At 37.0% G+C, this 26,434-nt stretch overlaps 1 protein-coding gene across 2 annotated transcripts; it reads left to right on the top strand.

Annotated features, from left to right (window-relative positions):
• The first annotated feature begins 1,502 nt into the window (after window positions 1–1,502).
• Window positions 1,503–20,053, top strand: zbtb38 (zinc finger and BTB domain containing 38). Of its 2 annotated transcripts, none has more exons than XM_004917827.4 (3): window positions 1,503–2,976; window positions 14,496–14,583; window positions 16,116–20,053. In XM_004917827.4, the coding sequence occupies exon 3, from the start codon at window positions 16,122–16,124 to the stop codon at window positions 19,881–19,883; it is 3,762 nt and encodes a 1,253-aa protein (XP_004917884.2). In that variant the 5' UTR covers window positions 1,503–2,976; window positions 14,496–14,583; window positions 16,116–16,121; the 3' UTR covers window positions 19,884–20,053. The 2 variants fall into 2 exon arrangements, with proteins under 2 accessions (XP_004917884.2, XP_031758467.1); XM_031902607.1 differs by having other exon boundaries at window positions 1,503–1,757.
• Window positions 20,054–26,434: the final 6,381 nt, after the last annotated feature.

Raw genomic sequence — 26,434 nt, forward strand, 5'->3', positions numbered from 1 at the left:
GGTATGTGTGATATATCACTGAGCTAGTGCAGTTTTCTGCTGACAGGGGCACCGGCTCGGGGTATCAGGTAAGTGATTACAATCACTGGTGGGGACCTAACATGTTGGCACCCCCAGTGATTATACCTTTCCTTCGCCTTTAAATTCCACTTAAAGGGGACTGTCACCCAGACATAAAAAGCTGTATAATAAAAGTTTTTTTTAAATAAAACATTGAACTTTTTTTAATTAAAACATTCATACCTGTTATAAAGGTATTCATAAATCTCAGCTTTCAATCATATACTGCACCTTTATGCCTCACACATAGAGGTGGGGAAGGTAATTACTTTCACTTTCCATTCTACACTTCCTAGATGTCACTGCACTCCTCTCATCCACCCTATAATTTTTCAGCCAGTGCATGGGCATCAGGTCCCCCATTCTGGTACATAAACAAGATTTTGGGATGATGCAAACCTTGACTTAATAACAGTTCCACAAAATGACTCAATGCTGTCACTAAATTTGAAGTCTAAAAGTGTAAGTAAAGTTTATTTTGCTTGACTTACATGATAAGAAAGAATTTGGAATTTTCGTCTTAGGGTGACAGGTCCCCTTTTTGGGCAGATATCAGTCGGGCAGCCAAATAAGTTTAAAGGGGTGCGGTCTGGCAATTTTGCCAAATGAGGGAATCTCCCAGATATGCTCACTAACCAGAACATTGTTATTATTTTCTACCTGGCAGCAGACTGATTCAAATAAATTACTGACTGGTTGCTCTGGGCAACAGCATATGTGCAATTTAGCACCTATATTAGAAAGCAAGCTTTAATAGGTATAACAGAAGCAACTTCAATGTGATGATATTTACTATTTTGTTTGTTTGGCATTCTAAAGTAGCATCTGATAAACTACTTGATGAAAGAGGATTCTCTTCTTGAAGTTTCAGCAAATGAAAAATATTTTTAAGAAGCACTTGAACCCAAGTTATTACAATATATGTGAAGTGTCTGGTGTCAGTATGGTAACTCTTCCTCCAGTCTTACTGCAAGAGCCCACCTGAGGGAGAGAGACTCCTGTGTAATGCATGCTCTATTGGGAGTTGCAGCTTGCCAGGCTTGTGTTAAATGACAAATCAGCTGTTATTCCGAAGGAAAGGGTTTTAAATCTAAAGGAAAACATGCCCAGTGTCCTAAATAGTTTAATAATTTAAACAATTCATGTTCTTTTTAAAAAGTGATCTTAAAACATCAGGAGTGAAATGAAAGTTTAATTTATTTTCCACCGTTGTCCATTAGAAATCTAAATGTCCAGACCCAGCAGACCCCCAAAAGTTTCTGGGCTCTAGTGGGCCACAGAACCATAGTACTAGACACTTTGTAGATAGTTTTGACCGTGGAAAATGCATGTGCTTATAGTTTTAGTTCAGAGATATGAGAACAGTCTTTCCCCTGTACTGTAGGAAAGGAATTCCTCTTCCTTGTTTACACTGGTGAGGTGACGTGTTTGAGTGCCGTACCCTGTGGCAGGCAGGCAGAGAGTTAAAGATCTCCATTGTCCGTATGCCAGTACAGTTTGGGGTTTGTGTAAAACTTGGTGATATGTAGGTCAGCTTGCAACATAAAACTGTACTGGATTACTGCATAACTCTGCAGAATCCAGTGCTGAAGGATTCACTTTCTATCACTAGAGGAAATAACAATTCTTTAGTACGTATGTTCCTGTGCGACTGAGCAGCTGTAACGCTGGTATATTTAGCCCTTGCAGAGCTTGTGGTAAGTAGGGTGTTGCCTAAATACAATTAGCCGGTCAGATGACGCGATCCCTGCTCTGGTGGCTTGCGAAGTGTAGAAAGCCTATTGCATTCAATAAAACTAAAAAAATGAGGTTGTTTTAGAAGAAATAGGAGAAAGGGGCACTTGAAAGCCTTTGAGTGAATTCAGCCCTGACTAAGAAGGGAATCATGGCTTACAGAAGAACAGCAGATTTCCCAGAAACGAGAAGGATGACATCTTTCAGTGTCTGCGTATGCCACAGCAGCTCAGGAAGGTTTCACATATGGTTACGTGAGGCAGCGCTGTTATCTCCGAGAATCTTGGCATGCACTGTGTAGTGCACATCCATTAAAGTACCTCTTTCATTTTGCACTACTTGTTTTTTTCCTTCTTCTTAGCGATCTAAGGCAGTCGGAATTTTTCAACTGTGTTCTTTCCATAGTGCGTTTAATGAGAGCTGGCTCTGCCCTTCCTGCTTTTATTAGCAGTGCTGCAGGATGCATCTCTTGCAAGGCTGAAATGGCTGGGAGGATTCATGCCTTCTCTGCATGCCGTGCTGCTGTCAGCATGTAAATACCCCGTCTGACATGGTGCACACAGTATCTAAACATTGCATCATCATTTTACAGCCTGTATTTTGATCAAGATCTCATGAAAAACACAGCCTAAAAAGCCATCGAGACCATATTGCAACCAGATGGTATTAACCTTGCTTTTTATCTCGTGTTATATTTACCCAGTTAAATAATGTATGCTGTATTGTTAATTAATGTGAATATCAAATTAAACAGCTTGAAAACTAATATGCTAGCCATTCAGGTAGGAGGAACGGAAAAAATCTATTTTTAACTCTTGCGTAGCTCTATAGCTTGGCTGGCTTGCGGAAAACGTTGGACCTCCAGGGGATGTGAGAAGTGGCCCTTTGCAGTGGTCAGTCTGCGACCCTTTACAAAATAAGCTGCAGATCTGTGGGCTGCATAATGGAGAAAACCCGGATGTGGATTATTATTGTTGCCACAATCCGTTCCCTGATGGCAAATCCATTTCTCATGAATACCATCCATCCGAGCTGCTTTTCAGCTGATTTTACCAACGACAGCTTCTCAGAACCATGAAGCGAGGACCGAATTTAATGGTTTATTTTTACCTCCGACTGCGCAACATACGGAACGATTGACTGTATATTCTAAGTTAACACTTCCATAAATGATTCGTACAGGTAGGTTGAAGTGCATGTTATCCTTGCAATTTATACTTAACGCCGAGTATATGCATAGCCATCCATACTGAAAACAGCTAATATAATTCACAGGGGAATTATCTTATGATAAGAACAAAGCATACGTGAATCTCTAAGTTACAGAATGAAAGATTTTATTGATTCACATGTATTAAGCTGAATATCAGATAAGTATCATCTTGCTTTAAACTCATATATACATGCACAGTTACATATATGTATGTATAGATATATAACTGGTCGTTTTGATAAATCTACAGTATATGTACATCTCAGTATAATAGGGCTATTGCACAGTATGGCGGATGACATATTATACTCTTTAACTGTTCACTGCTCTCATTCATACTATAAGGCTTGGATACAAGTCGAAACAAATAATACACAATAACAATAAACTAGGATTTTTATTTTTCAGTGTTCCTTTTTTAAATATTTAGGAAATAGAATTATTTCTGTCCTTGAGAGCAACACAAAAGTAAATTATTCTTACCCAGTTCACAGACAGAGAGAAATACGGTGAGGCCTTGAAAGTAACCCTTGTGTTTCTGCATCCCTGTGGGGCTACGGAAGGCTTATCCGCTAATATCGTCCAATGGCCACGAGCTTTGGCGGTTAAGGGCATCTCTGATTTCAAAAGCCTTAGGACAGAAACTGAGATATTTTGATTTGTTTCCTGTTTTTTACATGGCCTGAAGTAGAATGAAAAATATAGTTTGAAAAAAGAAACCAAACAAGATTTCAAGAAATGCCTTGCAAGTGAAATAAAGGGCATGCTAGGCCGCTTCAGTAACTAAAGGGTTAACTTTCGAGAGGGTTTCATGCAAGTTGGAACAGTGACATTATGATTCCGGACAGAACGGGGTGTTTTTTTTTTTTAACGTCTCATGTCTAGCTCTGTGCCTGTAGCAGAGCTCCTTTAAGACTGACGGTGATCTCTTTCGACCGGGCCCTTGCCTTGTTTCTGTGGCAACAGGAAATTTCTGCTAAATGGTTTTAACACCAGAGGAAGAAATGTTATTTCTAGAATAATTTTCATCAGGCAAGTAGCAAATGCTTCTCAGAAAGAGCTTTTTTTCCTTTCAGTTTTCTCTTCCCGGGGAACAAGAGCTGATTTAGTGTTTATATCCGTGGGCAGACAAAGCTGTGTGCTGCATATCCTCGTCTATTTTGACGTCTGTTTTATTTATTCATTGTGTATTTGTTCTAGTATCGACTGATTTATATTCATGAAGCATAGTGCTTTTTCCAGCAAATGTCCTGACTACTAGATAGATTAACCCGTCGCAACCCGTAAGCCTCATCGCAGTTCTGTTGCTAGATTCGGCCTAACGAAAGGGTTCATTTTAGTTCTGTTTACTATAATGTGATATTTTCACGTTCACAACAAATGGATAAGCATTTTAAATTTACGCTTATCTTTAGTAGCTAGTATTAGACATAGGCCTGTAACTCAGTGTTACGCTAATTCTTGTTATATTCTTAACCTTTACATTTACAAGGTAACTAATATTAACATTTTCTCTGAGACTGTAATGTGGCTCCGACCGTAATGGTAGTACAAGCACCTTGTGTTTCTTGCTGAAAGCATTCCTTTGTTATACGTATTGTGCTAAAGTGGAGCTGCAGCCATTGTGATTTGTGTACATTTGCCACAAAATGGTCGCTTAGCGCATGTTATAAACATGGTAAGTGACAGCGGTTTTTGAAGCACTGCCACATTCCGTGATCAGGTGGTGTGTGCAAATTGAGACAGTCTGTTTTTCCCCTTATATTTTTTTTACATGTAAAATGTATTCACATTTTATCTAAAAGGGAAGTATAGATGTGGCGAATCACAGAGTCTTTACTGATAAGGCTAGCACAAAAGCTCTGTGATCGTTTTTGCTGACTAGAATTATTTTATTATCTGTGTTGTACGAGAAATTGAGGAAGCAATCCGGAGCTGTGGCCATTTTGATTCTACCACACCAGCCACAAAATGGCTGCAGGCTAATGCAACTGGAATGGGGTTGTGCCTGAACTGATGCTAGTAAAGGCCTCACAGTCATATTTATTTTTCTTTTTTGTGTTTTACAGGACACCATAAAACAACAATTTTCTATTATCCTATAACGTTCCTGTTTAAGCTTGTATACTATATTTTGCTCACAGAGAAGCACCTAATACTTGTGTAACCATATCTATGTTTTTCTTTGCTTGCACGTTCAAGGCCTAAATTTAACTGGCTCTATCAATGCTAAGTCTAATTTGACACTATTCTGCTATACATGCAATCACAATTATCAGGTTGAATGTTTGGGAAAGGGCAGCACAAAGGTAAAAAAAAGAAAAAAGCATAAGATGGTTTTTGTTGAAAGTTATTGTATAGCTTCCTGTAAAGCTGGCATGCTGGGACTTAAAGTGCAACAAAGCTAGAGAGACACGTTCGTTCTAAAATAAATGTACTAATTTATTTATTTATTTTTGACAAGCCTTTTCTCAACTGCCAAAAATGAAAGATAATTTCCAGGATTGTCACTGCATCTTTGTGCCATATGAGTGGGCATAAAATTGCACACCTTGCATATGGGATATGCGTAATGGTCATCAATCTAACAATGCAATTCTTTTTAAAGGGCCAGTAACACCAAAAATGGAATAACTTTATATGCAATTTAATATAATGGACCATTACAGAAATTATAGAAATACACTTCTTAGGGACATAGAACACTTTTGCAGTTTTAATCAGTTAGTTGGGCACACATTTACATATTAGCTAATTAGGATATCATTTTAGAGTTGTGAAATAGTAAAAAGCAACTATCAACTGTCATTTATGGTCTTCTACACACCTATAAGTGCAATGGCATTTTATTTGTAGCTTAATCAGTGTGGTACAAAACACTTAAAATAATCCTACTATTTATTTAAATGAACATTGTTAGTAGGTTAGTGACCCATTTAAATAAAGTGAGGGGCAATTTTGGCCATTTTGTCCTCTGCCCAACTAACTAGAAAATGCTCAGTGTCACCCCATGTTCTGTTGCCATAAGATGAAATCATTCTTAAGCAATATAGGGCTCATGCTGAGAAAAAAATTCTATTGGCAGTTTCTGGGCATCCATAAATGAATATATTTTCATTGCTTGGTGTCAGTAGACCTATAAGCACCCCATTTAATAACTATAGCTTAATTTGAGTGCAGGGAACAGATATGCTGCCATGAGAAAATACTACTTATTGGCACCAAGGAGTTTGTCCAGAGAAAAATATGGTCAGAACCAGTAAATGTGCCTGCAAATTAGGAACAGTTAGCAACTCTGCAGCATTCTAGAAAAGTTTATTACAAAAGAATTGTTGGGACAAGGCCTTTAACATCCAGCTGGTAGTTACCAAAATTTATGGAGCAATTTCCTTTTTAACTGAGCAAATACTGGTCATTGTGCATTAATCCACTTGTATGTTATTTATTTATTTATTTTTTCTTTCCATTTCTTTGGCCCCAGAGGTCTGTATTGCATTGTTATGCAACAAGTTAACTAAAGGCATAACCAACTGATTTTAATAAGCTTATGGTAATTGCGCAGGTTGTTTTTCAGGCACTTTTATCTGTATTTTTACGTATCCCAAAAACAATGCACCCAAAATAGCCCCCATTAGCTTTCATTGCACTCACATGGCAAGCTTTGACACTAGAGGTAATTGTGGTGTACATTTATGGGAGTTTTTGGGTGGTGTAATAATTTGTAATAATTTTTTAGCTATATAAAAATGTGGTCCATAAAGTACCCAAAACAGTCATATGTACCTTTACCTAGGGGTTTTAAAATTATGTACTGACGCTGGATTTCCCCAAATGCCTTTCTGAATATGGAATTTATACCACAATAGAAATACAGGCTTATGCTACTAAAGTGCCCTAAAACCACAAGCATGCAAAGTCTAGAAACAGGGTGAGCTCAGGACAGGAGATCAGCAAAGTTAATGGAAAAGTGGTCTTTACCTAAAGTTTCAAAACAACAAACATGCAGCTATGGTTGAATGAATCCATGGTCATACATACAAGGGTAACCACAAAGGTGGGACCAGGAGGTAATGGATGTTACACTTACACTTTCAAAGTGCTTTCTTCTGGTGTAATAGAACAGCATGTTCCAAATATTCACTGACCTTCCAAAAGGCTAAGCTGTTATCCTGCATTTTTCCAGCTTTGCATTATTTACCACTCTCTACTCTTATCAATTGTTTTATTTTTTTTCCAAAAAGAACCAAAGAATAACCTTCCATTGCCAGTAGGACCTCCCTCTAGGCTTCATTCATGTCACCTACCCTTTCAGAGTCACATTTTTCTTGTCAGTTTATAAAACTGCCAACATAATGGTTTATATTTGGGTCAACCTTGCTAGAGGCTATTTCTGCGCTGCAAGTGTTCTGACCTAGATTCAGTTTTATATTTTATCAATTACACTTGAGAACTTTCAATCTGTGTGCACTCAATAACACCCAATGCAACATAGACCTCTTCACTGACACTTTTCCTTTCAAACTCACATTTTTGTAACAAATGGAAGTATATTTAGCACAGCTTTCTTAGATTGTGTTTTCTTTATGTAAATAAGCCCGTTATTTAACCCTTGAAGTTACTATTAAAACACCAGATTCCAATTTTAAAGCTGTTACCTCTCTTGAAATTATACAGATGATGGGCAGTGATAAATGGAAGTTTACCTGTAACATCTCATGTAGTTAATATGAATATCTGGTTCTGCCCTTTACATTTTCTTCTCAGACCCTGGTCAGATCTTTGAAGAAGACTTAGGTAATTTTGATCAATAAATCAGGCACATGACCCAAAGGTAGGATGAAAACTGATTGCCAGTTAAAAAAAATGTATTTATTTTATTTAAAAAGGTGATTTTCTTTGTTACCTTATTTTATGCTATCCTAGCATCTTTCTGCAATGTTAAATGAACCAAAACTATTGGGCAATAAAGGCATTTTTACTGGTCTTTTTAGTCTAAAAGCTTTTCAGAAATCAGGCTGTTATCTACTATAGGCGGGCCCTGTCCTGATATGTGCCGGCAGTGACCAGTAAAAGAACTGTGTTTATCCTTAACATTTTTGGGATTTGTTGACACCATGAAATTCTGAATCAACATATTTTTCCCTTAAAATGGTACATTTTCTCAGTTTAAACTTTTGTTCCGTGATTTATGTTCTATTCTGAAATATTAGAAGTTGGCACCTCCGCATCATTGCGTTCAGTTTTTATTCACAATTTGTTTAGTGTCCCAACTTTTTTGGAATCCCTGTTGTATATCATGCATCATGGATTTGCCTTTGTTGAATGGATTTGGGCTTTCCCATTGCAAGGTTTAACTATGCTTACATACATTTTATACATAGATAATATATTTAGCTAATTGGTTGATTATAAGGTAGAAGGGCCCCTCCTTAAAGTGATATTGTTTTTGTTTTTATGGGTTAGGTTTCCAACTTTGCTGGCAGAACTGTATTTAAAACATTGCATTTTATATACACTATTCAGTATTAGTTACTCTGTTGCCACTTGGGGGTATAGTCTCTCAGTGCCCACAAACTGAGTGGGCACTGGAGCTTTGTGACACTCTGATGTCTGCAAAATTTAAACAATGTGGTTGATCTGTGGTTTTCAGTAGTTTAGAGGATTCTGTAAATGAGGACAAAGTTGTAAATAGTGAATGAAGCACACAGTTACAGAAAGCTTTAGGCACCACAGGCTTCAATGAAAATTAAAGCCTCCATGAAGATTTACATTTAGTGCCATTACACTAGCCCCCTCATCAACCACATTACTGAGAATTTTCAGCGTTGGCGGTGGTTGCCTTCCTGTGCCATGTCATTTCTGTTCCCTGCTTGGATCTTTGTGATAAGCATGTAGGTGCAAGGTCATTGGTTCAGCTTTTTGAAAAGTCAAAGAAGCTTAAGACTAAGGATATAAAGCCAGACAGAATCACCCATCTAAAATACAGAATTAGCTTTGTGTCTGCATGAAAGTTCTGTTGAACCTTTTTGGCTAATTTTTTGCAAAAGCTTGTAATTACTTGCCAAAGTAAGCTTCATATTCTACAGCAGGCATGTTGGGCCATTTCATTTGTGGACAATTTCATGAAACCACAAAGTTTCAACAAAACACATTAGAGTTAATGTAAAAGTGGAATTACATTGCAGTTAAGGTGTTTTTATCTCTGCAATAGTATATACATTGCCATATATTGTTAGGGAAGCTCCTTCCACTAGGTTTCAGCTGTTCTTCACAGAAAAAAGTCATACCTTCTAGATATTCTTACTCCCAATTGTTCAGACCAGAAAGTCTTCAAAGCAGGCTGACCAAAACCTCCTTAATTTTTCATTATGCGCTGCAGTGAATGTAGCTGTATCTAGTATGCTCTGCAGTAGATGTGGAAGGCATGGGTCAGAAATTATGCCTGCTGGGAGATTTTTTCAAACAAAACAGACAACGTGGTGAAATTCTAGTGTGGCTTTGCAAAAAAGTTTGCCCCGGGTGAAATCGAAAATTTTGCTACGAAACTGCACCGAATGAAAAAGTTTGCTCATCCCTAGTCCTGAGGATAGATCCATAAAACCTACTGGATAAAAAATTGTGGTTGATAAGTGAAGAATTGAAGAGAATTAAGAAAAAAAAAAGCCAAAACTATAAGAGAAAACCAATAAGAAAAGCACTCGCTTTCCCTTTTTGTGAGTTAAAGGCTGAAGACATAGAAAGTATCATTTGAAGACTAAAGCACAGAATGCTGAACTTCAAAGTGAATTGTGCACTGCTACCAGGTATAATTCCTTTAAGAGTATTAATAAATATGCCCATGATTACAGCAGCAGAATGATTATTGCAATCAAGGTATGTGCAATCTTAGTTTCTTGACCACTGCCATGACAGCCAGACAGCTATGGTATGCTCACAATGAAATCCAAACAATCAGACCTTCAAGGAGAGTCAGGAAAGGGAAATGGTCAAAAGATGAAACTTCCTTTAGCTCTGGCGCAAGTACATGTATAGGACCCGTTATCCAGAATGCTCGGGACCAAGGGGGTTCCGGATAAGGGGTGTTCCGGATAAGGGGTCCATACCTTAAGTCTACTAAAAAATCAATAAAACATTAATTAAACCAAATAGGATTGTTTTGCATCCAATAAGGATGATTTATGTCTTAGTTGGGATCAATTACAAGGTACTGTTTTATTACTACAGAGAAAAAGGAAATCCGTTTTAAAAATCTGAACTATTTGATTATAATGGAGTCTATGGGAGACAAGCTTTTTGTAATTTGGAGCTTTCTGGATAATGGGTTTCCGGATAAGGGATCCCATACCTGTATCACAAGAAAAGACCTGATGTCAAAAATTCCTTCCAAATGACTAGCAAGCTAATTGTCACCGATTAGTTTCAGGACTTCAAGTAATGATCCAGGATTGAAAATTTTGCATTAAAGGAATAAGAAACAAGATTTTACAGAATAACTTTGTGCAAAAGGATACATTTTGCTCTGACATTAAAAGAACATGGAGGAAGACCTGGTTGAAGAATGGTATTACTAAACATGGGACAGACAACAGAAATTATAAATGGTTATTTGCTAGTAAAATGATATATGGTACAACTACATTTCTATTCATTATAGTTATTGATGTATTTTAGATGTATTTTGTATTGTCATTCATTTAATCATTGTGGAACACTGGCCATATAGCTGCTAGAAAAATGTTGGAAATCAAAATGGTTGCTTACTAGTGACTGCAGTGAAAAGTTCATAGGTTCATGCCATGGACATGTCATTTAACAGGATATCCAACTGATTCTTGAAAAAATGTTTGTGTTTTTTTTCATTAAGTATATTTTAACAAATGTATGTACAGGTATTGGATCTGCTTAATAAAGTCACCAAGGCTAACTTGATTCAAATATATGAACATTTTAATGTGTCCTAAAATAAATAAGTTATAATAATTTTTTGCCTGCCTCCTTCCAGAATGCAATATAAAAAGCTACAACAACAAAATTGATTCTCCTTGCTCTTATATATATTTATTGTTATTTGTAGTTATAATTAGTTATCTTGCAATGGGGCCATCTCCTATCCACCTTACATTCTCACTTGGAAACCACTGCCTTGTTTCTAGGTTAAGTTGGCCTCCAGCAACTTATTAAAATGTAAAACTGGAGAACTGCACAACAAAATGTTTAATAATTAAAAAACAAAAAAAGTGAAGGCTGTTTGCAAATTGACTTAGGGGCACATTTACAAAAGCACGAACGCTCGAGCGTTCATGCGAACGCTCCGAGCGTATTTTCGATGATTTTTTTTTCGGGCGTCCGCACGACTTTTTCGTACAGCGCACGACTTTTTCGGACGTTTGCACGAAAAAATCGGAAAGGTTTTACCATTGTTTACAATTGTTCGGTACGAAAATTTTGTGACTTTCGGATCGCCAATACGATATTATCGCGACTAATACGATTTTTTCGTAAGCATTTTCATGATATGTGCGATCTTCCGAAATTTTCGTTTCCAATATGATTTTTTCCCATTCGTGATTCGGATTCGTGGATTAGTAAATGTGCCCCTTAGAGTTCTATTTTCATTAGCATATTAAAAAGTAATTATAAGGTGAACTACCTTCAATCCTATTAAACTTGTTTGTGTGATTTGTTTCTACAGCTAAGCAGGTATCCAGCTTACCTGCTCCATTAGACAATCCAGATATTTGACAAAGCAGTCTAATTTGTATTTGCGCTATCATGCAAGAAAATAGGCACCACCTTGTGGAAAGGAATGTGAACTAGGTCAAATTGATATTAGGGCCTTGATAAAGGCCGTAATACGACCAAAACTTTGGAAGCACAGTGATGTTTATTACACTGTTATAAACATTGGAGCAATGGTCCCTCTGAAAGTATATTGCGCAGCATTAGGTCAATTTTATTAGGACAGTGCAAAGTACTTTTACTGTTTTATCACACAAGTGACAGGTAACTTTGGTGGCAACCAATTTTGTCAAAATGTTTTGTTTACTGCTTCCAAATAGACTTTTATCATGACTGCTTTTGGAGTAGGTCAATGGTGGTGTTCAGAATAAGTCATAATCGTTATTCCATATAGTGTTTCTAAAGGCATGTAAAAGATATATAACGTTTTTTGTTTGTAAAATGTGTCATATTAATCAGGTAATTTATGAGTGCCATTAGCGGTTAAGAGTGCATTGTCAAGGAATTGTTGCCTTGAGTTTGTCCAATATTTTTAAGGTATGCAGCAGTAGAGGGTGGTCATTGTACAGTATACACCTGTGGATTTTGTCTGTCCAGAGAAAATGTAGTATATGAGTATGGTGGCTTGCTGTTCAGTTGCACCCACCGCTAAGACTGATGATGTGACTTCATGATCTGACCAACCAATAACTCTATTAAAGGAGAAGGAAAGTCATTTTGACATTTTGCTGCCAAAGATTAACCACATTGGTGCCACCTAAAATGCTGTATTTATTCTGCAGAAAGCTTTACCATACCTGAGTAAATAGCCCTAGAAGTTCCCTTCATTTGTTTAGGATAGCAGCTGACATTTTAGCTTGGTCTTAGTAGCTTCCTGCTGCAACTCCAGCCATTGGTAGCTCAGATCATACATTCTGATGGGAGGGGGGAGTGAATTCTTATTAATTCTTATGGGGGGGGGGGGACAGGAAAAGGGAGAGAGGAGAGAGCTGTGCAGACTCTGGCCCCTGGCAATGAAGGATTTTTCTGACAGAGGAAGTCTGATACTGAAGAACAGGAGAAATCCTGTGTTTATTTTGATAGAGTACTCAGTACAGCTTTTCTGTGAGTGCTTATGGCTGTATTTACATAGACCTTTCTGATAAAGCTTACTTAGTTTTCACCTTTCCTTCTTCTAACATTCTGTTTTAGGTTGGTTTCCGACTTCTAGTACATTATTTCAAGGAGTCAGAGCCAGCAGTGCAGAAAATAGAAAGGGACAGATATTGATTTCAGTAGCAATTACAAATAAAGTCAAAACCATTTAAAACAACATTTAAAATGAAATTCACCCTTTTTAAGCTACTGTCACACCAGGTGTCTCACATAGCCATGCCATTTCAACCTTTTACAGAAACAGACTGTCACTGCTGATGTAGGAAGTTCTCAGGCCTAAGATGAATAAGTGTGCATTTTTGGACAAGAACTGCATTCACCAACTATGACAGATGGTTTCAATAAAAGTCCACCTGCTTTAACATTATCTAAAAAGTAAATAGCCTTCTTGATTTGTAAGGGCTGTGGCACAAGGGGTCTCCCGAAATGCCATCCCACCGGCTAAAATGTAAATCGCCAGTGGGATATCATATGCGGCACGGTGATTTGCTGAAATAGCCGAAGTTGCCTCAAGAGACAACTTCATGATCGCGGCACCACGTATGCCATCCCACCGGCGATTTACATTCTAGCTGGTGGGATGGCATTTCGGGAGATTAGTCGCCCGCGACAAGGAAGATTTATCACGCGGCGACTAATCTCCCCATATGCCACAGCCCTAAGGCATAATAAGATGCAACTCAGGCAAAAATGTACTATGGGCAGTTTTACAGAAGAAGAAAAGGCTTAATCACTGTTAGTTATCAACACCCTGTTATTTAGCCTTTTCTTATCCTTTATGGGATAAAAAAGCTGTTATCATAAAAGCTGTTATCCATGTTTCACTGATTTGGTTCCCACTTCTTGGGACACAAATGTGGGCTGATATATGCAAAATCAACTGCAATTATTGGCCTTTATATGGACACTATAAGCATTATACAGACTGACTGCCCCTAAAAAGCCCTTGGTAACAATTTTACGTGCTAATTTATATCCTTTTCTTTTTCAAAAGGGAATATTAAAGAAAGAATGTCTAGTTATGTTCCTCTTGCTGTTTTTTTTCTATGAAAATGTTCTCTGACTCAACCCTATTTATTCCCTTCCACATTCCTTCGGTAGTGGCCAGGGGAAGTTTTATCACTTTTTTTTTTCATTACATCTGACCAAAAATGACTATTAATGGAAAATGTTACTCAAAGCAGAAGCAGAAACAATCCACTGAGTTTGTTCATAGACTGTACAATGTTCATAGCCTTTACTGAGGGATACCATAAAACTGTATAGGTGTTCTCTTGTAGTAAGTGCAATTCAGCAATAAATATTCAGGTTATAGTGTCACATTAAAGTTATTATGTAATTTTATAACGGATAGCTGTTTTATTACAGTATGATGTCAAACTGCAGGTTGTTGTTAAACTATAACTTACTGCAAACCACAGGCAACATAAAGGTAATGACTACTGCCCAGCTCCACTTTGTAATCCTATTCCTGATTCTAAAATTTGCTGTCCTTTGACGTCATAACACAGTCATTTGTTTAAAGAATCAACAAACTAATATATTTTGTTGTACAACATTTTGGAATTTGCTAAAATGTATGGTTCTATTCTAGGAGAGCATATTTGCCAGTTGCGAAATCCAGCAGTATAACAGGGTTCTGAATCTGGTATTCCAGGCTGCCAAATTAGTCAATAAAAAAGGTGAGTTATTTTACAAAAGGTATTACATTTCTGTATATCCGCTTTGTATAACGTGAACTCTGAAAAGGCTGTGTATGTATGTTACATAGTTACATAGGGTTGAAAAAAGAGTCCATCAAGTTCAACCCTTCCAAGTAAATCCAGCACACACAACCTATACTTACCAATCTATACACTCACATACATAAACTATATACCAGGGGTCTCAAACTCGCGGCCCGCGGGCCATTTGCGGCCCTCGGTACAGTATTTTGTGGCCCGCACCAACGCCTTCTCAAAAGCAATGAATGGATCATGATTTTTATTGCGATTCAAGGGATAATGCAAGGCACGGCGGACGGGAGCTGCTGATTGCGGAAATGACGTTATGCCATCATAACAGTTATTATGGGAAGACGTTCTGTGTGCACAATTAGCTGCTAAGGAGCTAATTGTGCACACAGAACGTCTTCCCATAATAACTGTTATGATGGCATAACGTCATTTCTGCTATTAGCAGCTCCCGCCCGCCGTGCCTTGCATTATCCCTTGAAAGGCAATTTTTTGTGAAATCCCTTATGCGGCCCAGCCTCATCCTGACTTTGCCTCCAGCGGCCCCCAGGTAAATTGAGTTTGAGCCCCCTGCTATATACTGTATACAACAATACAAACAAGGTATCCACACAAAAAGTTTTTATAGGTAAAAATGTGAAAACTGTATACCATTAATCCATTCTAAAGTTTAAATTCATACAGATAATTAATCATGGTATGGGATCTATTATCTAGAAGCTTGTGACCTGAGGTTTTTTTGGAAAAAGGGTTCTTCTGTAATTTAGACCACCTTTTCCTAGAATTATTAAAAGCATTTAAATATTAAATTAGCCCAACAGAATTTGTTTATGCAGCTTAGTTAACATCAGGTACAAGGTACTGTTTTATTTTTAGAAAGAAAATAGATACAATTAAAAAAAAATAATCTAGAAACCCATTATCCAGAAAGCTTTTAATTAAAATTTTAAAAAATGATTTCCTTTTTTTCTGTAATAATAACAGTAGCTGGTACTTGATCCCAACTATGATTGTTTTTGCAGGCAAAAGAATCCTATTAGGTTTTTTTAATGTTTAAATGATTATGCAAGTCAGTTCTTGAATTCACCGGTGTTTTCTGAAATTCATTACTTGTCTGTGATGTCATTTTAATAAAAAATGAGTGCCTTTTTTCTACAAGCCCACTTCTGCATAGGACACAGTAAAGGTATCCATTTCTTTTATTTTTTTATTTTTGAAAACCACATTAGTTGCATGATATTTAAGGCAGTAAGCTCCTGCTTATATTGGTTGCACAGGGCAGATTTCAGGCACTTTGTCATCAGCTGATCAAGCATAGCTGTCAATACAGTTTAGTAGTTGGCCAGTTTTGGGTTTACTTTCATGTGCCTAAAAATACAGCAGGCTGTATGCCATTGTATCTATATTGTGTGCTAAATATCTTTATAATGACCAGCATCACTATAAAAACACTAAATTTCCATTTTTTCTTGTATTTATAGATCAAAATGTGTAGCTCAGAAGACATAGTGGACTGCTATCACAGCGACACATTGCTCTGCCGTTTAAATGAGCAACGCATGCAGGGAACCCTATGTGATGTCACCATTGTGGTTGAAGACACTAAGTTCAAAGCACACAGGAATATCCTGGCAGCATCCAGTTTGTATTTCAGAAAACAGTTTCTGAGTCAAAGCATTTTAATCCAGGGACATGTATTGGAACTTACAGACTTCAAAGCAGACACATTTACAGAAATACTGAATTATATTTATAGTTCTAAGATTGCAGTAAAGCGAAAAGGAGCACTACGAGATATTGCAGATGCTGGGAAAAAACTGGGAATAACGTTTTTAGAAAACATAAAGAATGCTAATTCGAGCTGCAAAAGATCTTCATTGCCTTCTGCTGTCTGCTCCTCACAAGCAGACAATAGGCTGCCACTTACATTGTATCGGGATGACACTGGTCTGAAATCAGAGGCTGTGGAAAAGAAAGGAGACGATCCAGCCATTGCCAATGGACCTAGAATTACCAATGCATTTTCCATTCTAGAAACGGAAGTTTGTGGTTTTTCTCCACTGGATCTGAGAGCAAATTTTAAAAAGACAACAGACTCCACACAAGAAATCAATAGTAAAGATCATTGTGAGAATGGAGTATGCAATGATGGTGAACCAGTAAATACTCTGGCTGAACACTCTTACGCTGTATCTTCAGGGGATCTTCTTTATAAAAGGGATTCTGTATTTGACCATGGAAACAGGCTTAATCATTCAAGGACTGAAGAAAGATCAATGCCTTGTATTGTACCTACAATCCAAGAGGCAGTACCAGCTAGTAGCATGCCGGTGCTTGAACCCCAGTGTGTTATCCCAAAGACTACAACACAAAGCTGTAACGCTAACAATGTAAACAGCTTGAATTGCCCTGGTGTCAAGGATCAAGAAAGTACTCCTTCAGATTTATACAAAGACAATGAAAATGGAGTGGTACAGCTTCCTCCAAATAACTCACCTGCCAAACAGTCCTTCCATGATCCAGCTTTGTCATATTCACTCCCTAAAAAACGCCAAGAGACGTTTAACTGTAAAAACTGCAGCAAAGAGTTTGCGCATTTGAAACGACTGCAGAGACATGAACAGATATGCTTTAAGATGGTGCACAATGACAAAGATACTAAGATAACAGGCAGTCTTTCAGGGGATAATACTTTAGAAAAATCAAGTACTTCTTCAGGTCCAATATCTGACCAAAATTCTCTTCCAAATATTACCACTCCTGGATCAGACCATTTTGTAAAGATAGTAGATGGTAAGATTTTTTATGTGTGCATTGTTTGCAAGCGGAACTATGTTACTCTTTCAAGTCTTCGAAGACATTCAAATGTCCATTCATGGAGGAAATCATATCCCTGTCATTACTGCAACAAAGTCTTTGCCTTAGCTGAGTATCGTACTAAACATGAAATCTGGCACACAGGTGACAGGCGATATCAGTGTATATTTTGCTTAGAAACATTCATGACTTATTACATACTTAAAAATCATCAAAAATCTTCCCATGGAATTGACCCAAGAATGGGAGTGGTCAACAAAACTGCCAATAGAGGGCTAAAACCTAGCATTTATCCATACAAGCTTTATAGACTTTTGCCTATGAAAAATAAAAGAATGCCCTTAAAAACTCCTGGAAATGACACCCCAGCAGGAATACATTTCCAAGGTCACAGCTCCTTTAACACAGCAACCATTGTTCAGAATTCATTAGTTTCTCAGCCCTTTAGTTTGGAAAGCCAGGAGAGTTTGCCTTGCTCTTCTGATACACCACAAAATATTTCAGGCTCAAACATAAATCAGGATACTTGGCCATTTGATGTTTCACAGTCTGATAACAATATAAATGCACTGCCTGAAAAGAAAGATAATTCTCCTCTGCATAATTCCAACTCAGCTCCTACAGGGTGTAATACTTTAGTCAGTTCTTTGAGTAATGAAACCCAAAATATGCCCTCTGTTATTAACTGTACCAGCTCTGCACCTTCTGTGATTATGCACAGCAGTAGAACATCTTCTGTAATAATGCATGGAAATTCAGTAACAGCAACAAATGGGGTAAATTGGTACCATGGAAGAACCATTGTGTCCCCAAAGAGGGATTGTAGTTCTCAAGACCCTGGCAAAGGTGTAGTAGATTCACAATCCATGAAAGAGATGAGTTCTGACGAGAGCAAAGTTAGAGATGTTCAACAGGAAGGACTAGGCTTATTTAGTCCTGTCCCTTCAAAGAAAAAGAAAAGTGTAATCAAACATGGAAATAAAACAGAAACATACATAGCCAAACCAGCCTTGCCTGGAACTCTAGTGAACAGTGGAATTGCTCCTCTTTGCAAGATCACTGTAAAGATTGGTAGTGAAGCTTTGGTAAAACGTCAGATCTCTGGGTCATCGTTGTTTTTTAGAAAAAGTGTAAGACCAAAACATTCAAGGTCAAGAGCAGACAAATCAAATCAAGATTCTGAAGAAGAGAGGAAAGAAAGAAGCTCCATTCGACTTCGAAAATCAGAATCTGCAAAGATGGAAGAAATGTGTGATGATCCTAGTGACCAAGATATTTCTGACAAGCCATGGCGGCCATATTACAACTATAAGCCCAAGAAAAAATCCAAGCACTTTAAGAAATTTAGGAAACTAAAGAAAAGGAAGAAACACAGCAATAAGAGGTCAGATGTGGAAAATAATGAAGAAGCAGACACTAAAGATATATCGAGGAATGTAACTGAAGAGACTGAAAATGGCAAGGAAGAAAATCTACAGACAGCTGAGTATACTGAAAATTCAGCTGCAGAAGACATTGATGTCTCTGACTGGCAGTTAGCCTCTAAGCCTTGTTTCTGTGAACTTTGTCAAAAGTCTTTTCGGAATCCATCAACTTTAAAGGTTCACATGCGTTGTCACACAGGAGAGAAGCCCTACCCATGCAAAACCTGTGGAAAGTGCTTCTCATTCCCGGGAAATCTAAATAAACACGAGCGCATTCATATGGGTGTGAAAAACTTTATGTGTCAATTTTGTAGTAAGTCATTTATGTTAAATGAAACCCTAAAAAAGCATGAGAGGATCCATACAGGAGAGAAATTGTATGGCTGCCAGTTCTGCCCACAGCAATTCCTGTATCTCTGCACAAAAAATAACCATGAGCAAAGACATCAAACAGAACGCAGTGTTAAAGGTTTTGTTTGTATCCAATGCTCCAAAATTTGCAAGACTGCAGCAGCTCTAGGAATGCACCAAAAGAAACATTATCTGAGGAGTCTAAAGCAAAGGGAAAGGAAGGAAATTGCAGCAACAGAGAGCTGGGAGGCATCTACGAGCACTGCATGCAAAATGATGGATTTAACAAACACTAGTGGAGTCACAGATGTGCCTGAAAGTGTTCCTGTTTCCTTTGCAGACAGTGAAACTCCATTATTATCATTTGACAGTGGCTTTAGAGACAATTCCCCCCAAAATGTAGGCACCAGTCATGTTGCTGAGGGTTTGGCACCAGAAGAGCTGCCTGAAAGCAGACTTGGGACTGCGTCAGCACTGCCACCAGTTGGTGAGCATGGCACTGTCTTAATGGAGGTTCCAAAAAGCTGGAAGCACTGGAAAACACGACACTATAGTTTAGAGGACGGTATGAACTCTGATAATTCTTCCACAAGAGAGTGCACAAAGACTTTTACTGAATTAAAGACAATGTCGAGCTTCGACCCCTTTGTCCCTTAAGGTGGTGAAACACTTTGAACCAAACCAGATACGTGAGTTGTAGGATATACAGCTACACATTTGTTAACCTGTTTTTGCCAGTTGCTTCCCTTGGGCATCAGCCAAGTCTGTAATGTATTGTAAAACAGTGCTTTAAAATACAAGGATATTAAGCATATCATATCATTAGAGATCAAGCGTTAGTGTTTTTTTCTTTGCTGTAAATTCAAGTCATCTATATAGCAAGTTAACCTAGAATGTATTTAAAGAAAGCACAGGCAGTAGGACAACACTTTCTAAAGAATCCATAGCAATTTTTTTTGGTTTTTAATTGCAGTAAGTGTTTTTGCAATACCAACAACACTTTGTAAAGGGAATTTAGGTTATATATTTCCCTTAATCAACTCTAGGTCTTTTATGGTACTTAAATACTATAACTGTTTATGTGGTGTAAATTAATTTCTAATTAGTAGCTAAAGTTAGCATAACCTAATAAATTAAATATTCTATCTGTATTAGCATATTGTCTAGGACAGTGCTTACTACAAGCAGGTTGAGAAAATAAGGTCAGTACCACAAAAGACAGTTAAATAAGGAGTATAGTGTTGGAATGAATGCATAAAGTGATCTGTTAACATATCTTACAGTGTCTCCTGCTGAACTGCAGTTTCAACGTCTTAGTTGAATTCTGCAGCAATTTAGATTCTCAAAATATAAGAATCTTAATTCTAAACATGAAAATGCCAAAAAATGGCAACCATTTCTATGCAATTACTTTTGAAAGAATTTTAAATTTGAAATGATAAAATTACTGATCATGACACACAGTGGGGCTACGATGAAAAGCTTTTTCCATGTGTACAACAGGTTCTCCCCAAATTATAACATTTTGTGTAAAAATTAATATTTAGATTCCTTTCCATCAGGATTGATGGATCATTAGATGTTGTTCACAGATAGGTTTAGCTGACTTATTTATCAAGCTGTCCACATACATTGTTAGCCCGTCATTTGAAGTTGAGACAGAGCATTGACTGTTACACAGCTGGTTGAAAGACAAGTGTGATCATTAGTCAATTTTTCCTCAGATCATTAAATCATTTTGTGTCCACTTAAATGGACAATTCTGTTATAACACAACCAAACTAACCAGATTGCTTGGTGTATGGCTGGCTCCAGAATTAACCCAATACACCCAATAGAAGCTGGACGATTTTTAAACGTTTTTTGTGTTTTTATTTAGAAATATCAAAGAAGTATAAAAAAAAAGGAATGTTGCCAATTTTTTTTTTACTTTTTGGAAAAAACCCACTGTTTTAAACTGTAGTGTCAAGAGTTTCAAAAGTTCATTTATTTACAATGTAGTGGTGTAGTGTATGCACCGGAACATGTTTTTAATTATGCAATAAATGAAGCAAAGTATAGGAGAATTAAATACATTCTTGACCAAGGAACCAATAATTCCAAATGCTATTACATTTCTTACAAGACACTTTATAAAGGTTGAAATTTTAAAAAGTGCATTACATAATAGTGCAAAAGGAATACAATGTAGCAGGAAATATATACACACATATACATATATATATATATTTATATTTATGATACAAAGTGTTTTTGAAAGACCCGTTAATATGTAGTTTCATTAGTAATGTTAATTATTTGTTAGAAAAGTGATAAAAATGCCCTTATAAAATAATTTGGGTAGTCACACAAAAAGAAGCACTGGAATGGAATTTTATGCATTATAATGTAAAGAATGTAATACGATTGTTATCTTCACATAGGTTTTGTATTGGTTTATAGCATTTAATTCATAATTTGATTGAAAAAGAATTAGAAATGAGTAAAAGGTTTACTTTTTAACTAAGAGAAAAAAGGGGTCATTATTTGTATGTATACATCATATAAAAGGAGGTAACAAATAATAATGAATCCTCAGTAAAGATGTATTATGGCTGGGGGTAATATGGTTTCCAAGCCAATCGGTATAGAGAATGCAGAATCCACTGTACTTCATAATAGGCAATAAATGGTTGCTGATTCCAAGGTAAGTCGCAAAGTGCAAAAATCTGGCACAGACCACCATGCACAGACCACCATTTGCACTCTGCTCTGTTTTTTTCTGAATAACTGCTGGTCTTTGCACTACAAGATTGAGCACAAAGATCTGAATCTGTTTCATGAATGCAGAACTGCCTGTAATTCTGCACTTTGCACCAGATTTTTTATCCGGCATGGGGTGCAGAGCACAGCAAGACCCTGGGCAAAAGTACTTCTTAATTGAGCACTAAGGGACATGACTTTATAATTATAAATGACCCCTGGTTTATTTATATATATATCTAAGCATATTCATTCCAGATATTTTCAATTGTCTAATAAGGTTAGATAAACATTTCTTTATATTACATTATATTGAGATTGCATTATGGGACGTGAGAGATGATAATGTGAAAGTGAGTGCTGGGCTTGGCAAAAGATAGGTTAATTAGCTGGGAGAAATAACTGTAAATTTGAGATGATAAAATAAAGCTGATGTGTTCAGGAAGTTAGGGGAAGGCAAACTGAAACTGAAATATAGAAGCAATATTACTCTAGAAAGGGAATATGGATTCTGGTTGATGGAGAGAAAGCCATCTAAGATCTGCACACACATATTAAAATTATAAACACAAATATATTGTTCCATGAAACGTATTTAGCTCTACTATTATACACCTCACTCTCTGTTTTATAGAGAGGCTAAGAGGAGAGCTTTAGGAGAGTTCTGTAGCCCTGGAAATGGTTTTTATATCACTATCTTTTTTATTTTTACTTTGATTCTCTCTGCAACCCTTAACTTACATTTTAGATACCAACTTATTCTGTAACCTATTAAATGGACATTTCCTAATCTTACAGGCAATAGAAATAGATTCTCTGAAATAGTGATCCTCAACCAGAGGCTCATGAGCAACATGTTGCTCCCCAACCCCTTGGATGTTGCTCTAAGTGCCCCCAAACCTGGGAGTTATTTGTGAATTCCTGACTTGGGGGCAAGTTTTGGTTGAATAAAAACAAGATTTCCTACCAAATGAAGCCTCCTGTAAGCTGATAGTGTGCATAGAGGCTCCCTGAGTAAGAAAGGGACCCCTGGTCTAACAATATAGTAAAGGACAGTAAACATTTTGTGCAATAAGCTACTAAGAAATAAAAGCTTTTCAGTTATTGTTGGAACAATTAAAACGTATAACTTGCCAAAACACAAATAAGGCCAGGGCTTATACTCTAGAACTTTCAGCACTGAAAGCTGACTTCAGTTAGGAGCAAAGGAGGCAGGAACTTTAGCTGACCACATGGTAGATGAATGCAGGTTAAATTTGTTTATTAAAAAAATTATATATATCCAAACAAAAGCTGGCCCTACTCTCAATTGAGTCATTTATGAAAAATTAAAATTTTACAGGGACTAAGTTTTACTTTCAGCTTGCACTTCCAAGGTTAAAGCTCAGAAACAGAGCTCACCTGACTAAAGTTAGAAATAATGGGAGCTACAAAAAGGAGCTGGCAACTGATCCTGTATATGTGGTTGCACCCTTATTCTACTTTTACTAATGTTTAAGGAGAGTACGACATTCCTTTTTGCTATTAGAAAACATACAAGAATACTGTTCATTTTTTTAATTTTAGGTTATTTGGAGCCTTTATTATATGGGATGGCATATATATATATATAATGTCCAAGAAATAGCCGGCACTCACATTTATGGTGCAGGTTCAAATAAGCAGATAGTTTTTCTACTAATATATATATATATCATACAAATATCATTTTGCAAACTGTCACCTGTTCATAAATATGTCCCCTTAAAGGGATTCTATCATGATTTTTATGGGATACTTTTTATTTCTAGATTACACCATTTACATAGCAAATAATTCACTCTATCATTTAAAACTTTATTCTTAAACCAACAAATGTATTTTTTTTAGTTGTAATATTAGTGTGTAGGTGCCATCTCAGTGCATTGTGCCTGAGTCTGAGCTTTCAGAAGGAGCCAGCGCTACACATTAGAACTGCTTTCAGGTAACCTATTGTTTCTCCTACTCCCATGTAACTGGAGAAGTCCCAAGTCAGACTTGGATTTCTTACTATTGAGTGCTGTTCTGATACCTACTGGGAGCTGCTATCTTGCTCCCTTCCCATTGTTCTGCTGATCGGCTGCTGGGGGGGGGGGGATATCACTCCAACTTGCAGCTCAGCAGTACTGAAGTGTGTGACTGAAGTTTATCAGAGCACAAGTCACATGATTGTGACACCCTGGGCAATGAAGACCATGGCTAGCCCCATGTGAAATTTCATTATTACATATGATAAAATCTGTTGGCATTTTGAAAAAACAGATTTCAATGCAGGATTCTGCCGGAGAAGCTCTATTACCTGATGGGTTTTGAAAAAAAACATGTTTTCCCATGACAGTATTCCTTTAAGACCAGCAGTTCTTAACCTGTGGGTCAGGACCCCTTTGGGTTCGGACGACCCTTTCACAAGGGTCGCCTAAAACCGTCGGAAAATACATATTTCCAATGGTCTTAGGAATAAGTTTATGGTTGGGGGTATTAAAGGGTTGCGGCATTAGGAAGGTTGAGAACCACTGCTTTAAGACACATGGGACATTTTAGAGGCACACCCTGTGTGCCTTTAGCTTTGTACAGGTTAAAGGTCCTGTTTTCTTCCTAATTTATTTACAACAGAAAAAAATATTCCTAATATTCAACATAAAGATATCAAGACCAAAATGTGACTGATAATGGAAGTTGTTAAATTGCTTTAATCATGTATTAAAGATGTATTTTTTATATGATTGTGTCTTACGATGAGTCAAGTTAAAGCAAACCATGGTGTTTCTTCTCTCTGTGGATCCCTTTTGATCTAAAACTGCTTTCTGTTTATAGGTCTCTTGGGACAAACTTTGAATTCTAAATGATATAAAACAGCTTTTATTTCCTTTTGTTAAAACAGTGTTAAGGTTCTGTAACCTCACTTTTACACCGGTATTCCAGACAATAAAAAAAGCAGTGAAAATTGTATGAATGTTTCACAAAGGTTTGAAAACAAATCTAAACAGATCCCTCTACTCTTGCTCCTCTGAGAGACTTCAGTTTCAGTCTTAGATCACTATTGGTGTTGATGGGAAATGTTTAGATGTCACCCTATTTTTCTGCTTTGTGGATGAAATATAACCAACGCGATGCATTTTTAAAATAGTGTTTGTGCAGTTTATTGATTTAGACTCTCAAATTATTCTTCACCAACTTGGTAGAAATACTGGAAAAATAGAATAAAAAATACATTCTGTAATATTGTTTTGTGATGTGATTAATAGTTGCCCTTGTGTGTTATCTGAGGGAAGAGGTAGATTTTAACAGTTCAAAAATGGTGGAAAGTCTTTTATGAGAGGAGACATATAGTGCAGTTATTTTCAGATGCCTTCAAACTTCCTTTCTGGGTCTTCCAGTTGATCAGGGTGCCCTTAGCTCATAAGGGTTGATTCACTAAAGTGCGATAAAACGAGCGCTATTTATAGCATGCGTTAAAAAAAAAATTGCAAAGTCCATATTGTGTTGCCAAAAGCTCATGAACTGTACTTTTCTATAATTACCGCCTGCCCCATGTAGGGGTTAATTTTTGCATAGACTAATGCGATATTTTGTGAATCATGCGTTGGTAATATTTCTGTGTGAGAATTAACGCGATGCGGTAAAATTAACGAAATGCAGTAAAAATAAGGCATTCGGTTGCGCACTAACGCACATGATATGCGACTTAACGCATGCAATAATACTTAAGCGAATTACACGTTTTTTTTCGCGTCAATTTTAACGCAAAAAAGCATGCGATAAGTGTTATCGCACTTTAGTGAATCAGCCCTATAATGTGATAACAGATCTTTAAAACACTGCAGTATCAGCGATTCAGCCAGTCATAGGTCCAAGAAAATCTAGGGCAGCAAATCAGAGTCTACCACAGATATTATCCTAATAGACCTTCAAGCTGGGTTTGTAGGAGTATCTAGGAAAGCAAATAGCTATTCTCCCATATGTCACCCTAACTAGCCTACAGAGTGAGCCATACAGCCACTGCTTGGGGGCCAGCACCAAAGTTTGGAAACCACTGCATTTCATCAGGAGTAAGAAATAATCATTGATAAAGGTGGAACTGAGAAATGGAAGGGAGAGGCTGAGGGAAAAATTATATGGAACCATGCAGTAACAATCAGTGTGAGACAAATGTCAAATTTTCGAAAATTGATAGGGGAAATTGGTCCACATCATAAATTTATTTGTTGGCCGCATATTTTTTTCTTCATTTAAGGAAATTGGCTAAGATATGAATACATTTAAAATATTAACAAAAACGGTTATGTTAATGAATTTACATTTGGCTATATAATGTTGAAATGCAATAGGGGAAAGCTGAATAAAAATTATATATCAAAAAAATTATCTTAAAGTGGGGTAGACCACATTGTAGTACATTTGTAATCATAGATAATAGATCTTTACGTAAAACTAAAGGTGACCATAAA

The sequence above is a fragment of the Xenopus tropicalis genome, chromosome 5 (genome assembly GCF_000004195.4).
Source record: "Xenopus tropicalis strain Nigerian chromosome 5, UCB_Xtro_10.0, whole genome shotgun sequence".
NCBI classification, from domain to species: Eukaryota; Metazoa; Chordata; class Amphibia; order Anura; family Pipidae; genus Xenopus; species Xenopus tropicalis.

Coding starts and splice junctions, on each gene's coding strand:
- zbtb38 (XM_004917827.4), top strand. CDS start 16,122: ATGTGTAGCTCAGAAGACATAGTGGACTGCTATCACAGCGACACATTG.